Source organism: Mastigoproctus giganteus, chromosome 1 (genome assembly GCF_048544385.1).
Source record: "Mastigoproctus giganteus isolate SK-2022 chromosome 1, ASM4854438v1, whole genome shotgun sequence".
Lineage (NCBI taxonomy): Eukaryota > Metazoa > Arthropoda > Arachnida > Uropygi > Thelyphonidae > Mastigoproctus > Mastigoproctus giganteus.
The window spans coordinates 48,894,254-48,907,072 of record NC_143575.1 but is presented as its reverse complement, the minus strand read 5'-3'; the positions used below and the strand labels follow the sequence as shown (position 1 = coordinate 48,907,072).

At 35.4% G+C, this 12,819-nt stretch overlaps 1 protein-coding gene across 1 annotated transcript in view; it reads right to left on the bottom strand.

The window, feature by feature from the left end:
• Positions 1 to 12,819, bottom strand: part of DUBAI (Deubiquitinating apoptotic inhibitor) — a 123,138-nt gene that overhangs the window by 43,825 nt on the left and 66,494 nt on the right. The window contains exon 7 of the mRNA XM_090371917.1: positions 4,253 to 4,474. Within this exon, the coding sequence (XP_090228043.1) occupies positions 4,253 to 4,474 (222 nt within the window). The remainder of the gene's footprint in view (positions 1 to 4,252; positions 4,475 to 12,819) is intronic.

The following is a 12,819-nucleotide window of genomic DNA, read 5'->3' as shown; positions in this document are numbered from 1 at the left end:
TTCTGATTTATCTCCTTTCTTATGCAGCAAAACTATGATTGCATTATTCCACTCCTTAGGCATCACACCTTTTCTAAGGCATTTTGTGAACAGTCTTGCCAGTTTATGTGTCATGTCTCTTCCTCCCAATTTTAACAACTCTACAGTAACTTCATCTTCTTCCGGGGCTTTCTAATTCTTCAACGCATGTTCTACCTCATCAGGAAGGATATCAGGTATGTTGTATGTGTTACTAATTTGTGATCCATCTTCCCCACTGCTGGCATCATTCCCTCGCTCCTTGTATAACTCTTTATAGTAGTCTTCTGCTATTTGAATTATGCCATCTCTGCTATTTATAAGTACACTATCGCTATTCTTCAAATTCAGTATCATTTGTCTCTGTATTACTGCTAATGGCTGCTGATTTAAATCCTTTGTTTTCCCTTAATGCTTATTCTACTTTTCTTGTGTTAAATTTTCTTATGTCCTCTCTGAGTCTCTTTCTAATGGCTTTGCATAACTCAGTATACTCAATTTTCTCCTTGTCAGTGTTTTTCTTGCTCTTCATTTGTCGTCTTCAGTTCATCATGACAAGTGTTTCTTGACTAATTTTTTCTTCTTTGGATTTCTTTTTTACTTATAGGTTTCTTGGGCTTTATCACTTTCAGAAAGTTGTAATATTCATCATCGATATCTTGGTCCTGAGCAGTCTTCAGAAGCTCAAACTTGTTCTTAAGTTCCAGTATATACTGCTTTTTCTCCTCTTCTGTTATCTCAAAGACCTTCGTATTATTTACTCGAGTCAGTTTTTCCTTTCTTTTCTCACATCTATATCAAGTGGGCATCTTACCATTCTGTGATCACTTCCAACATTCACCTTGTTCAGGACGGTAATATCATTCACGATATATCTTCTGTTAGAGAGGATGAAGTCGATTTCATTAGCTGTTAATCCATTTTGGCTCTTCCATGTCCACTTTCTGTTCACCCTTTTCTTGAAAAAAAGTGTTCGTTACTGACATTCCTTGAGATTCTGCAAATTCAATAAGTCTTTCACCTCTTTCATTTCTTTCACCAATTTCAAAATTTCCTACAGTTCTTCTTTCTGCGCTGTTTTGCTTCATTTCACTATGAAGGTATCAAAATATGTGGATTACTGATATTGATCCACATATTTGGATCAATTCAGTGATCCATGCAGTTGTGAATTCTGGTAACAAGCAAAGGCTTGTTACCAGAATTCACAACTGCTGCAACAAAGCATCCAGTTAGATGACTGCATGACATCTATGGTACATTAAATGCAAAAAATTACCAATCTGAGATTCTTGGATGGAAATTTCTGTCTTTAAACAATGATATTACCACAGTACACGAGGAAGTGCATCTTTCAGAACAATGGTGCAACTCACAGCCCTTGTGACAGCACAGATAGTATAATCACCATCCTCCCCACACCTGGTGGAAAAGAACTGAGTTTGAATCCTGAGGAAATAACAGTCAATGACATGAAGAATTTTTATAGGCCTTTTTCAAAACAAGGCTGAGTTAGATGGTCTCAGGCAAGGACAGCATGGTGTTTCTCCCAGAAACTCAGGTTTTTCATCCAGCAAACAGCACACACAATTTACCAATGTATTTTATACGGCACAATGTGGCCTAAGTTGCTGATGCACCTAAAACCCTACAACAACCTAACAAGTACCCTGTCACAATGGCTGAAAGAGCATAATATAAATGTACTATGTGGCCAGGTAACAGCAGTGACCTAAATCCTGTGTTCCTGCCAAAATCCTATCAATAAAAGGGAACTGATCAAGGCCATCATTCAGTGTTGATTCAGGGTCATCACATCTGAAGAACTACGGATGTTTAATAGATTTTAAATATTGAAATAAAAATGGCAGTTTTAAAATTTCAACTCAATAAATTTTTATTTAATAACCTTTAAGTTTTTAATATGTTATTTACCAATCATAGCATACGTATTGATAAAAATAAGTCTGAAAATGGAGTAAGTACTGACAATTTATACTTTTATGAAAACCATCCCTGACTGTTATATGCAAATACACATGCTATAGCACACACTTCTACTATGTGCCATTTTTTTGGAATGGATGTCATGTGTTAAAGGAGGATCAGCTGTGTGTATATACACTGGTGTACAAAGAAAGTGTATCACCTAGGAATTTCTAATTTTTAACCCTTTTTTGTGATGGTATGTTACATTAATGATTTTCATCACAAATATAAATATAAACAAAAGATATTTATTAATAGTTATAGCAAAGCTAAGTAATATTTAACAGGTGCTCTCAAAATATTCCAAAATGAGCATTTGCAGCCTTCATACAACAGTTTTGGTAAACACGACAATTATGGCTGAAATGTTATCAGAAGCCCTCAGTTTGCTTCAGTTTATCATTTTAAATGGAAAACAAACTGAAAAGTTCACCATGTGTAAACTATTATTTAGTTGAACAACCCCTGGCCCTGATGACAGCAGCACACTGTCGAGGCATTCGCAAGATCAATTTCTGAAGATAATCAACTGGTAGTTCATGGTTCCAAACACAAATTATGGCTTCCTGAAGTTCATGAGAGTCTTTCTGGCAACTGCAGATTCCACGATGCCAGCAGTTCTCTACAGGATTCAGGTCCGCTTTGTTTCCTGGCCAGCTAAGAGTTGTAATGGACCGTTCTTCCAACCATTTTTTCACCTGTAGCAAATGTAAACACATTACTGTCGAACCTCTAATGCAGAAATGAAGCTAAAGCAACTACAGAAGTGCCTACTTACACTTTTTGCCCGATGACAAGGAGCAGAGTCATCCTGAAAGATGCAGTTACTTGGCAGGTTCAAATGGTCTCTAATTGTTGGCAGCATTTGCCTTCCAATACAGCCAGGTATACATTGGCATTTACGGAACCTTTTATAAACTGCAGGTGACAAGAAATGCACCCCCATATCATTTGGCTGGTAGGGAATTTCACTGTAGACACCATACAGTCTGGATGGTATTCTTAACCACGGCTAGGGCGAATCGTTTGTTTCTCATCAGAGCCATGCAGGTTGAACTTCTTCTTATCCGAGAAAATAACTGACTTCTACTGCTCGAGGGTCCATTTAACATGCTCCTTACACCAAATGAATTGGCCATTTTTCATATTTTGTGTGAGGAGGGGCTTCTTAGGACGACAGGCTAAAGTCCATTTTTGAAGAGGCATCTTCTGACTGTTACTGCACTTGCTACCACTCCTGTATGCTGTTCCCATTCTCTTTTCAGCTCAGACGAAGAAGCTTTACAGTTTTTAAGGCATAAGTGCTTCAAAACATGGTCCTGTTTTGCCGTAGAGACTCATTTGTGGCGTCCAGTTCCTTTTTTCCTATCAGCAGAACCAGTATTCTTGAGTTTGGAAAGAAATCTACTCACTGTCGACTGATTACAAGACACTCTATAAGTAATATGACAGGAAGAACATCCTTTCTCACGTAAAGCAACAATCTCACTCTTTCTTTGTGGTGTCAACTGCACGTAATCGCCATCCTGACACAAGCAAGGAATGACTGCAACTCTTGCAAAGCGTGCTTATATAGCTGAAAGCAACAGCTGATGCAATATTACGTCATCACCTACGCGTGTCAATCTTATCTGATGTAATCTGTAAGAAATATTGCCATATACTTATGTTATTCGGAAGATGATTGCAATTTTAATGGGTGATGCACTTTCTCTGAACACCAGTGTATATATAAAAGATACTATAAATCACTTCCATTGTAAAATTTATTTCAGATTTAATGTATTTAAATTATGTATACACACATTTCAAAACCTGGTATACTAAAACAGTCACTGTATTTAGGAAGGTAGAGAAAGTTTCAGTCATTAATCTTGAACTAAAAATTTTTGCAAAGGGTTTTTTTTTTTTTTTTTACACTGAAACTGACAGGTATAGCACAACCACCACCAAGTTAATATAAATGGATAGATTCTATCAGCCTTAACCCCATTTGCCTTTAGCTTCAATAATTTCTCTTCCACTTTCTTTTCAGTTATCAAAATCATTCGGCTTTCAGTTATAATTAGGTACATTTATAGTATCCCCATCCCTACAAACTTCTTTACATATGAATGTAGATATAAAATATTTATTCAGTTTTGGATGATGATTTATTTATAACATCCTTGAATGATGATTAGTAAACTATATTCTTAAAAATAATGACCTACAAATATGAATAAACCAACACTTTCATACTTACTAGATCTATTCTAGCCTCATATATCTTTATAAGAGAAGTATACATCTTGGAATCTGCCAGTTTTTTCAAAATAGCTATTAACCAGAAGTTAATTTTAGAGGCATTTGGCCACACTAACCAGTCAAGCATTTTGGCTACTGCAATGGTGAAGTCTTGGTCAGAATATCTGTGGTTATGAATCAGATTTTCAGTTACACTGTCTATCAACTCCAGAGGTATATGCTGAAAATTATAATGTTATTTTATTAGTTACAAATTAAAGAAGATAGACATGAAATGTCACTTTAAAAATTACCTAAATGCCTATTTTAATTTTCAATGCGTCTCATAATATATTTTAATACACAGGGTCCACTAAAATTTTATATTTCTGCCTTTCCTAAAGTATTTTTTTTTTCTTGTGAAAAGTGAAATTTCTATCATAGAAAGGAGGATATCAAAAGATCTCTTAAATTGTTGAGAGGCATTTTACAAATAAATGCCCTATTATTATTACTTGGAGGGAAAAATGGAGTGAACTCTTTCAGAACATATTAACTGTTGATCTGTGTAGAAAGATTTTACACTTGTAATATAAACTCTAGATCAGGTTTATGACATCCTTGAATGATGATAAGTAAACTATATTCTTAAAAATAATGACCTACAAATATGAATAAACAGCTATACCGGAGGGGGGGGGGGGTTTGGGACCACAGATTGACAGACTCAAACTGCTGGAATATTGATCTTTCTACAAACTACAATTCTACAGATTGTACATAATCTACAGGACATCACACTTTGTTGGATGTTACATATTAAATTAAAAATAAAGATAAATATTTCATTTTTCTATCTGTGGAAAATTCCATTTATAGTTATATTTGACTTTTTTCTTGTTTTTTATGCACAGATTTTGGAGCCTTTTGAGTCAGACAATCTTGGAAAGGGAGGGGAATGACATTCTAACATATGGTGAAAAGGGTGCATGGGGCAAAAAATGTTGAGAACCACTGCTCTAGATTAATTTACAGACTTTGGAGGGGGCTGAATTAAACACAGTAGTAGAATTAAGAGACCATGGGTATAGGTTATGATAATGATTAAAACTTGACAGTGGAGAAACCAATCGTTAAGCAGTTGGATGTATGTAACAATTTTGATATTATATATCTAGACTTTAGTAAAGCTTTTGATTATGGTCCTTCATGGAGGGCTGCTATATAAACTGGAAGGAGTAAGCTCCTACACTGAACCACAGTCTGGCTAAAATATAGGAAACAAAGGGTTGTTGGAAATGGTAAGTATTCAGGATGAATCAGCACAACAAGTGGGTACCTCAGGATCAGTGTTGGGTACCCTTCTACAGTGGCGGACAAAAAAAAAACTGCATCACTTGTGAATTAATGTAAAATGTTCAAAATGCATTTGTTAGATGGGATATATATCTCTGTGAATGAAATCCAATAAAAAGACTCTACCTGATATACCTAATTCAGGTAGGTAGGTATATCAGGTAGGGTAATTAATGGAAATATAAGAAATCATGAAAATGGCAATCATGACAACCAAACATACATTTTATTGCATTTATGTGTACAAACTGAAATGACAAGTTAACGTAATAGTATTATGTACTGTAAATCAGCAAAATAAGTCCTCAATATTTTGTTGTTCCTCCTCGAGCTGTAATTATAGTCTTGCAACAATCTGGCATAGAGTTAACCAACTTCTGGATATACGGTTGCCCAATTTCGTGGTACTACATCCTTACAATGCTCTCCTGCAGCTAAATCTAACTTGTTAGCTTCTTCTGAGCAATTTTAGATGACAATTATGTATCAGCAATTTTCAATAGGGTTCAAATCTGTACTGTTGCCGAGCCAGTTCAACACTGTAATGTAATGCTAGTATTTCTGAGGTATGACTTAAGCCTTGTGAGACAAGAAGACAAACTCGTCATTAAATCTAAATAGCATAAAACTTCCCAATTTTGTTGTGCGGCAAGGTGCTGAGTCCTGTCGAAAAATGCAGTTTTGGACGCCTGTGTGGTGATCCCTAATAACGGGTTTCAGGCACTCCTCCAAGATAGTAGTGTAGGTTTCTGCATTCACTGTTCTATTAATAAACTTAATTTGCCCTATTCCTTGATTGTTATGCATCCCCAGACCATCTGATCGGTGGGGAACCTTACAGTCGGTGTTATGCAGTCAGGATGGTATGTCTCCGACATATTGCTTCCCATCCAAGCCATGCAGGTTGAATTTCGATTCGTCAGAAAAGATGGTGTCCCATTGCTCTTTTGTCCATGAAACATGCGTTTTAGCCCAAGCAAGTTGCTTCTGCCTCATTTGTTGGGTCAACAAAGGCTTCTTCTTGGGCCGATAGGCATGTAGCCCACATTCCGAAAGTTGTCTTTGGATAGTTCATGCACTTGTTTCAACACCAGAGGCCATCTCAAAGTCAGTTTTAAATCAGGAGCACCAGCATGGCGATTACGATAGCATAGCCGTTTCAAATATCGATCTTGGGAAGGCGTAGTCACTCTCTTACGGTCTGATCCAAGTCTTCTCTTCACATCACCAGTTTCACGCTTTAATTTCAGCGCCTGGGATACTGTTGACTGGTGGCAGCCTATTTTATCAGTGATAGCACGCGTAGAAAACCCTTCCTGGGACAGAGCAACAGCTACACTTTTTTTTCTTGGCGTCAACTGAACATATGGAGCCATGCTTACACCTCTGCAAAACAGGATACTAATGAGTGTGTATACCCTTAGAATGATGCAAAAGAAGTGTTATCTGATGTAATACCTTTGCTTTGCGACAAACAAAAGACTGTAATCAAACAATATCTTATACGTTTCACTACAAATGTTACTTTTTTTAAGGTGATGCAGTTTTTTTGTCCGCCACTGTAGTTCTGATTTTCATACATGAGATTGATGAGGGTATCCAAGGTAAGTAGTCAAAGTTTGCTAATGATTTTAAGATGGGAAGAGTGGTCAACAGTCCAAGTCAAGCCATGTTGCTTCAAAAACACTTGGATTGGGTGCATACATGGTCCAAAAAGTGGTAACTAAAGTTTAATGTCAGGTTATGCTCTTAAAAACTGGATGGCCAAAAATATTTTACAAGGAACCAATTCCTTTATTAGTATCAAAGGTGGGAATGCAAATTAAATATTAATTTCTTTAATAGATTTATGGACAGTTAGGAACTGTATGACAGATATAGGAAAACTGTTATGTCGAACTAATAAAACCTTTCAAATAATTTGTCTTTGTAATCTGCATGTCTGACCCCCCCCCCCTAAATTCTTTTTATTTTTCTAGCTTCTACCCCTTCTGCAGCATGCATTTAAAATAACTGCACAACGAGATTTCAGGTATTTGGAGAATGCTCACAGTGAATACAAATTCATCAGAATTTGTAATTGTTTAAGGTACATGATTTTAAACTTCAGGTATCAAATAGTCCTATAATCTGATTTTATTAAATTCAAAACAAATTACCTTTTAATTGAAAGAGTTGTAAATGCAGATTTTGTCCTATATACCAAGTGTGGCAATAAAGTTCCTGGACTGGTTCAATAAAAAAAACAGGTTTATTTTTATTCAAAGTAATCACCACCTTATTTAATACAGGAAACCCTTGATTAATGCGGTTTTGAACAATGCGGTTTTAATTAGTGCGAAAAATTTTTTTGATACTATCCTCTTAATATATGCATTATCAAATTTGATTAGTGCGCTGTTTTTTTCTTGCGGTGCTTGGCAACTCACAACGGGGCCTAAAGCGGCAAATACGTGACACGCACTCACCAGGGTCTTCTAACTTAAAGGAATGGGAATCGACTCCAAAATGCTCGACAGCAGTACCCCATACCACTCTGAAATTGAAATTTGCTCTGGTAACTCATATTCTTTTATTCTTTTATTATTAATATTAAACTTCTTTAATATTATGATATTAAAGAAGCAGTTGAGAACATACACAAATCGTGGGAAGAAATGACGAACAACTGCATGAGAGCTGTCTGGCAGAATCTTTTGCCTGAATGCGCAAATGATTTTTGCGGTTTCATTAATCCTGTCAACAAAGTTATTGATGAAATTACTACAATTGGAAAAGACCTCGGCTTTGAGGAAGTAGATTCAGAAAACGTTAGAGAATTATTGGACTCGCATTCAAAAGACTTAAGTAACGACGATCTTGAAATTGAGCATCAACATGCATACGAGGAAGAAGACGAAAATGAAGCAGAAGAAAAGCAATTTGCTCCCAAAGAAATTTCATTCAAAAAACTTGAACTATTTAATACACTTTAAAAAGCAAAAGAACTCATACTAGAGATTGATCCAGATGCAGAGAGAAGCATGAACGTTCGTTGAGGGTTAGATAAGCAAATTGATTGTTATCGCAAAATCATGGAGGAAAGGAAGAAAGCCACCACTGTTCAACTGAAGTTAGATAAGTTTTTTTTTTGCAAAAAATAAAATTTAAATCATACTATCTTTTTTTAAATTTATTCCTTAATAATTTAAGAACTATGCAGTGCATTATAGGTACGTATTGAGTAAGAAAAAATATATTTTTACAATTTCATAATTTTCAAGGATTCATTATAATTATTCCCATTGTTTCTTAAGTTTGATTAGTGCGGTTTTAATATGTGCGGTATATTTCAAGGATTCATTAACCGCACTAATCAAGGGTTTCCTGTATTATTATAATGTTCTAAAAGTCTGAAAAGAGTCAGCAAAGCAGTCCAAAGAGATGACATTCAGTTCAGCAGTTACGTTTTTCTTTATGTCCTCAGAATCCTGAAATCACTTTCCTTTGAGGGCAGTTTAGAACTTCGGAAAGAACTTCGGAGAAGTCTGCTCGTGCTAGATTGAAAGAGTAAAGTTGATGGTTGATCTGTACAATGGCATGTTCTTTCAGAAATGTCTTCACAACAAGTGCAGAATGAGCAGGGGCACTGTTGCAACAAGAACCGGCTGCCTTTCTCTTGAAACTGCTGCCTCACCTGGGAAATGTTCTTCAATAGTCTTTGAAGCATCTGTATGCAGATTGCAACATTGACTCTACCTTTCAGATAAAAATTTCTTGTGAATCGCACTGTTTATCGAAAAACATGTTCAGTATTGTCTTTATCTTGGACTTCTGTAAATTAAACTTTTTGGACCTTGGGGATGATCCTGAAGTCCACTGCATGCTCTGATGCTTCATCTCTGGGTTGTACCGAAACACCTAACACTCACTTCCACGACAATACAGTCAAGGAAATTAGGATTGTCTTGACAAGTCTGGATGAAGTCTTCTTCACATGATGATACTCTTCATTGTTTCTGCTCATCCGTGAGGTTGTGTGGAATAATTTTGCACAAGGCTTTCTTTTTCTTCATGCAGTATTTGATGAATCATCTCCTTATTCATATCAACTCATTGGTCATCATTTTGAGGGTCAAACAATGATGTCTTGCCACAATTTCCCAAACCTTTGCAATTCTGTCCTCATTTTGAGAGGTTGACAGATTCCCACTTTTTGGGTCATCACGAACATCCTCATGTACATCTTTGAATTTCTTATACTATTGACCACATTGGTCAGAAAACATTTCATCAGCATAAATAGTTTTTAACATTTCATACGTTTCTGTTTCAGATTTTCCAAGTTTAAACAAAATTTGATATTAATTTGTTGCTTCATTGCAAAATCATGACATGGAATGTTAACACTACTAATGAAACTAGTTGTTACTTGCAATCTGTCAGCCTACTGGAAAATCTCTGTACCACCATCTTTTGGAGGAAGTCTGAACTACAACATGCCATTTCCGTTTATTTTCACTCTCATTGAACATGTCCACAACAGCACTAGTCTTGGAGTTTTATTGCCACACTTCACACACACACATATATATATTCACCTGATTCACATATACACAAGGCTTCAGAAGCCGAGTGGTCAGGACAGTGCAATAGCACATGCTCTTTGAGTAGACCAGGGTTCAAGCCCTTGACTGCTAATTAGGGTCGATCTGCCAACCCTCACTGGATGGTTCATTTCCCTCAACGTGACTTGTTCAGGCCTCCATCCTGCAGTGGATTCACAATGGTTGCAGATTTATATATATATATATATATATATGTATATAAATAATAATAATTATGAATAATAAAATTAAAATTAAGTAGAGAAAATGGATTTGAATTTGAATAGCGATAAAATGAATTATCGATAATATGAATTATGGATCAGGGACACTGCAAGAGCAAAGGTACCCTACAACCATAATGTATATATAAAATTATTTTAAAGTTATGTGTAGAATGTAGTAGGTATAAATCTATAATATAACTAATGCTAATAATGAAAATACCGTGTACCCTGGGAGCGATATATGTTGATTAAAGGGGGAAGAACGGAAAAGAAAAATGTAACGTTATAAACAAAGTGCGAATTTTGAAAAAATGTAAATTTTGAAAAGAACGACCAAGGTAGAAATAGCAGATTTTTGAAAAGAACAACCAAGGTAGAAATAGCATTGCAGTATCTTTCATAATTTCTGTGTCTTCTTCAGAGGTCATCCACCCAAATTATGAAAAAGAACAGCAATACTCTTACTTCTGTTTCTGACATGTTCTGTATGTCAAAAAACACGTGTACGAAGACACGTGGTAAAAACTAAAATAATTTAGAATATAAATTTTGAATAAATAAATAAAATACAAGTTAAGCAAAAATATTATGCCAAAAGTATAACATGCAGAACATGGATGACCTTACAGAAGTAAGTGGCCCGCCAAAAAGGTGAAGACAAAGGAAGGTAGTGTCCGAATGACAAGAACTTACCGCTACTGGACGGGTTGACAGAAAAGACAGTGCCGGAGGCTAACCCGTGTATATATCCGAAGAAACGCTAGCGGCTCTTAGCGTTAGACGAATTTTGGTGTCTGTATATTGTGTAATTTACGTAAGCGGTGGAGCTACGCTAGGTTAAAGTTAAGTACATGATGCTCAAACCCCGGGATAGCAAAGAAATAATAACTTACAAAGTAGCAGTAGAAGGTAGCTAAACTTTGTTAAGGCGAAAAAATATCGATTGGGTATAGTAAGAAAAATAGTACTCTGATATTGCTTTCGTTACACTAATGGCTCACAGAGCATAAAATATAGAATTTAGTAAAGCAAAAAGATGATTAAATTAGTGATATGTAGTTGGGCTAGGGTAGTTCGGGGTTGCAAACCCGTTCCTATAGTTAGGACCCTGAACGAATGTCCGAGAGTAGGTGCATCATGTACTTAAGTCAGTTGTGTTAAAAGTGTAACATATATATATAAGTTACAATTAACAATTAAATAAATAAATAAATAAATCAAGATATAATTAAAATTAATTACAAGGTAATTACAAGGTAATACACTATGTCTGGCCAATCGGTGGGTACAAGTTTTCCACACCGTAAGACACCAAAGAGGCCTAGTGTATTGTATTTACACTATATATAAACTTGATGCGTATGGGAATAATTATTAGTTATAAACTAATAATGCTGTTTATATTGATATCTATTAAGTTCTTGTGCCTTAATATGTTAAGGGCTTTATTGATATGATGACGCAGGTATTTAATAGGAAAAAGATTTTTGGTCAGTTTACTGTATAATATTCTGATGTTATCAATAACTGTTGTTTTGTCGCTGCATATTGTTGCTATTCTGATGCATTGTGCTAAGATAACATTAGCATGTACCTGTTTGGAAATATTGGAATTCCATTGTGTAAAGTTTACTATGCTAAAGTTGAATGCTTCACATTTGTTGTACAAATTGATGGAGGCTATACCATTTTTTATATTGATGTCTAGATCCAAAAAATGGGCTGCTGTATCAGAATTGTTAGTTCTTTCTAGTACAAGTTCGTTAGGGTATAGATGTCCATAATCCTGGATGAAATTCGGGCAGTTAATTACTATGAGGTCATCTATATATCTGAATAGTAATAGTTCCTGAGGAAATGAGGTTTCTGACCAGTATAGATATAGGTTGGCTATAATGCATGAGGCTGGGCTGCCCATAGGTGTTCCATTGGTTTGTTGATATACTGTATTACCATCATATATGAAGTTATTGGAAATACATAAATTAAGTATGTTGTTCCAGTAATAGGTGTTGCAGGAAATAAAATTCTTATGTTTATCATAGATATCTTTGAGTACCAATTTGAGATTGGTTTGATTGATACTGGTAAATAGGCTATGGAAATCAAAGGTTTGAATATTATTGACTGTATTACTTTGCAAAAATTTTAATACGGGTTGGTTGTTGCCTATGATTTTGCTGTTATGTATCTTTTGCATCAGTGGTTGCAGTAGTAGTTCAAGTGTTTTTCCAGATTTGTGTACATAACTATTTTTGCATGAGGTTATGAATCTGAAGCCTATTGGTTTTTTATGAAATTTAGGAATGAAGTAGATATAAGGTAAGCTGTAATTGCTTAAGTTGAGCTTTAGTTTTTTGTTGAAGGCCATTAGTTTTTTTGTAATGATATTACATGTACTGGAAATCGGTTTGTAG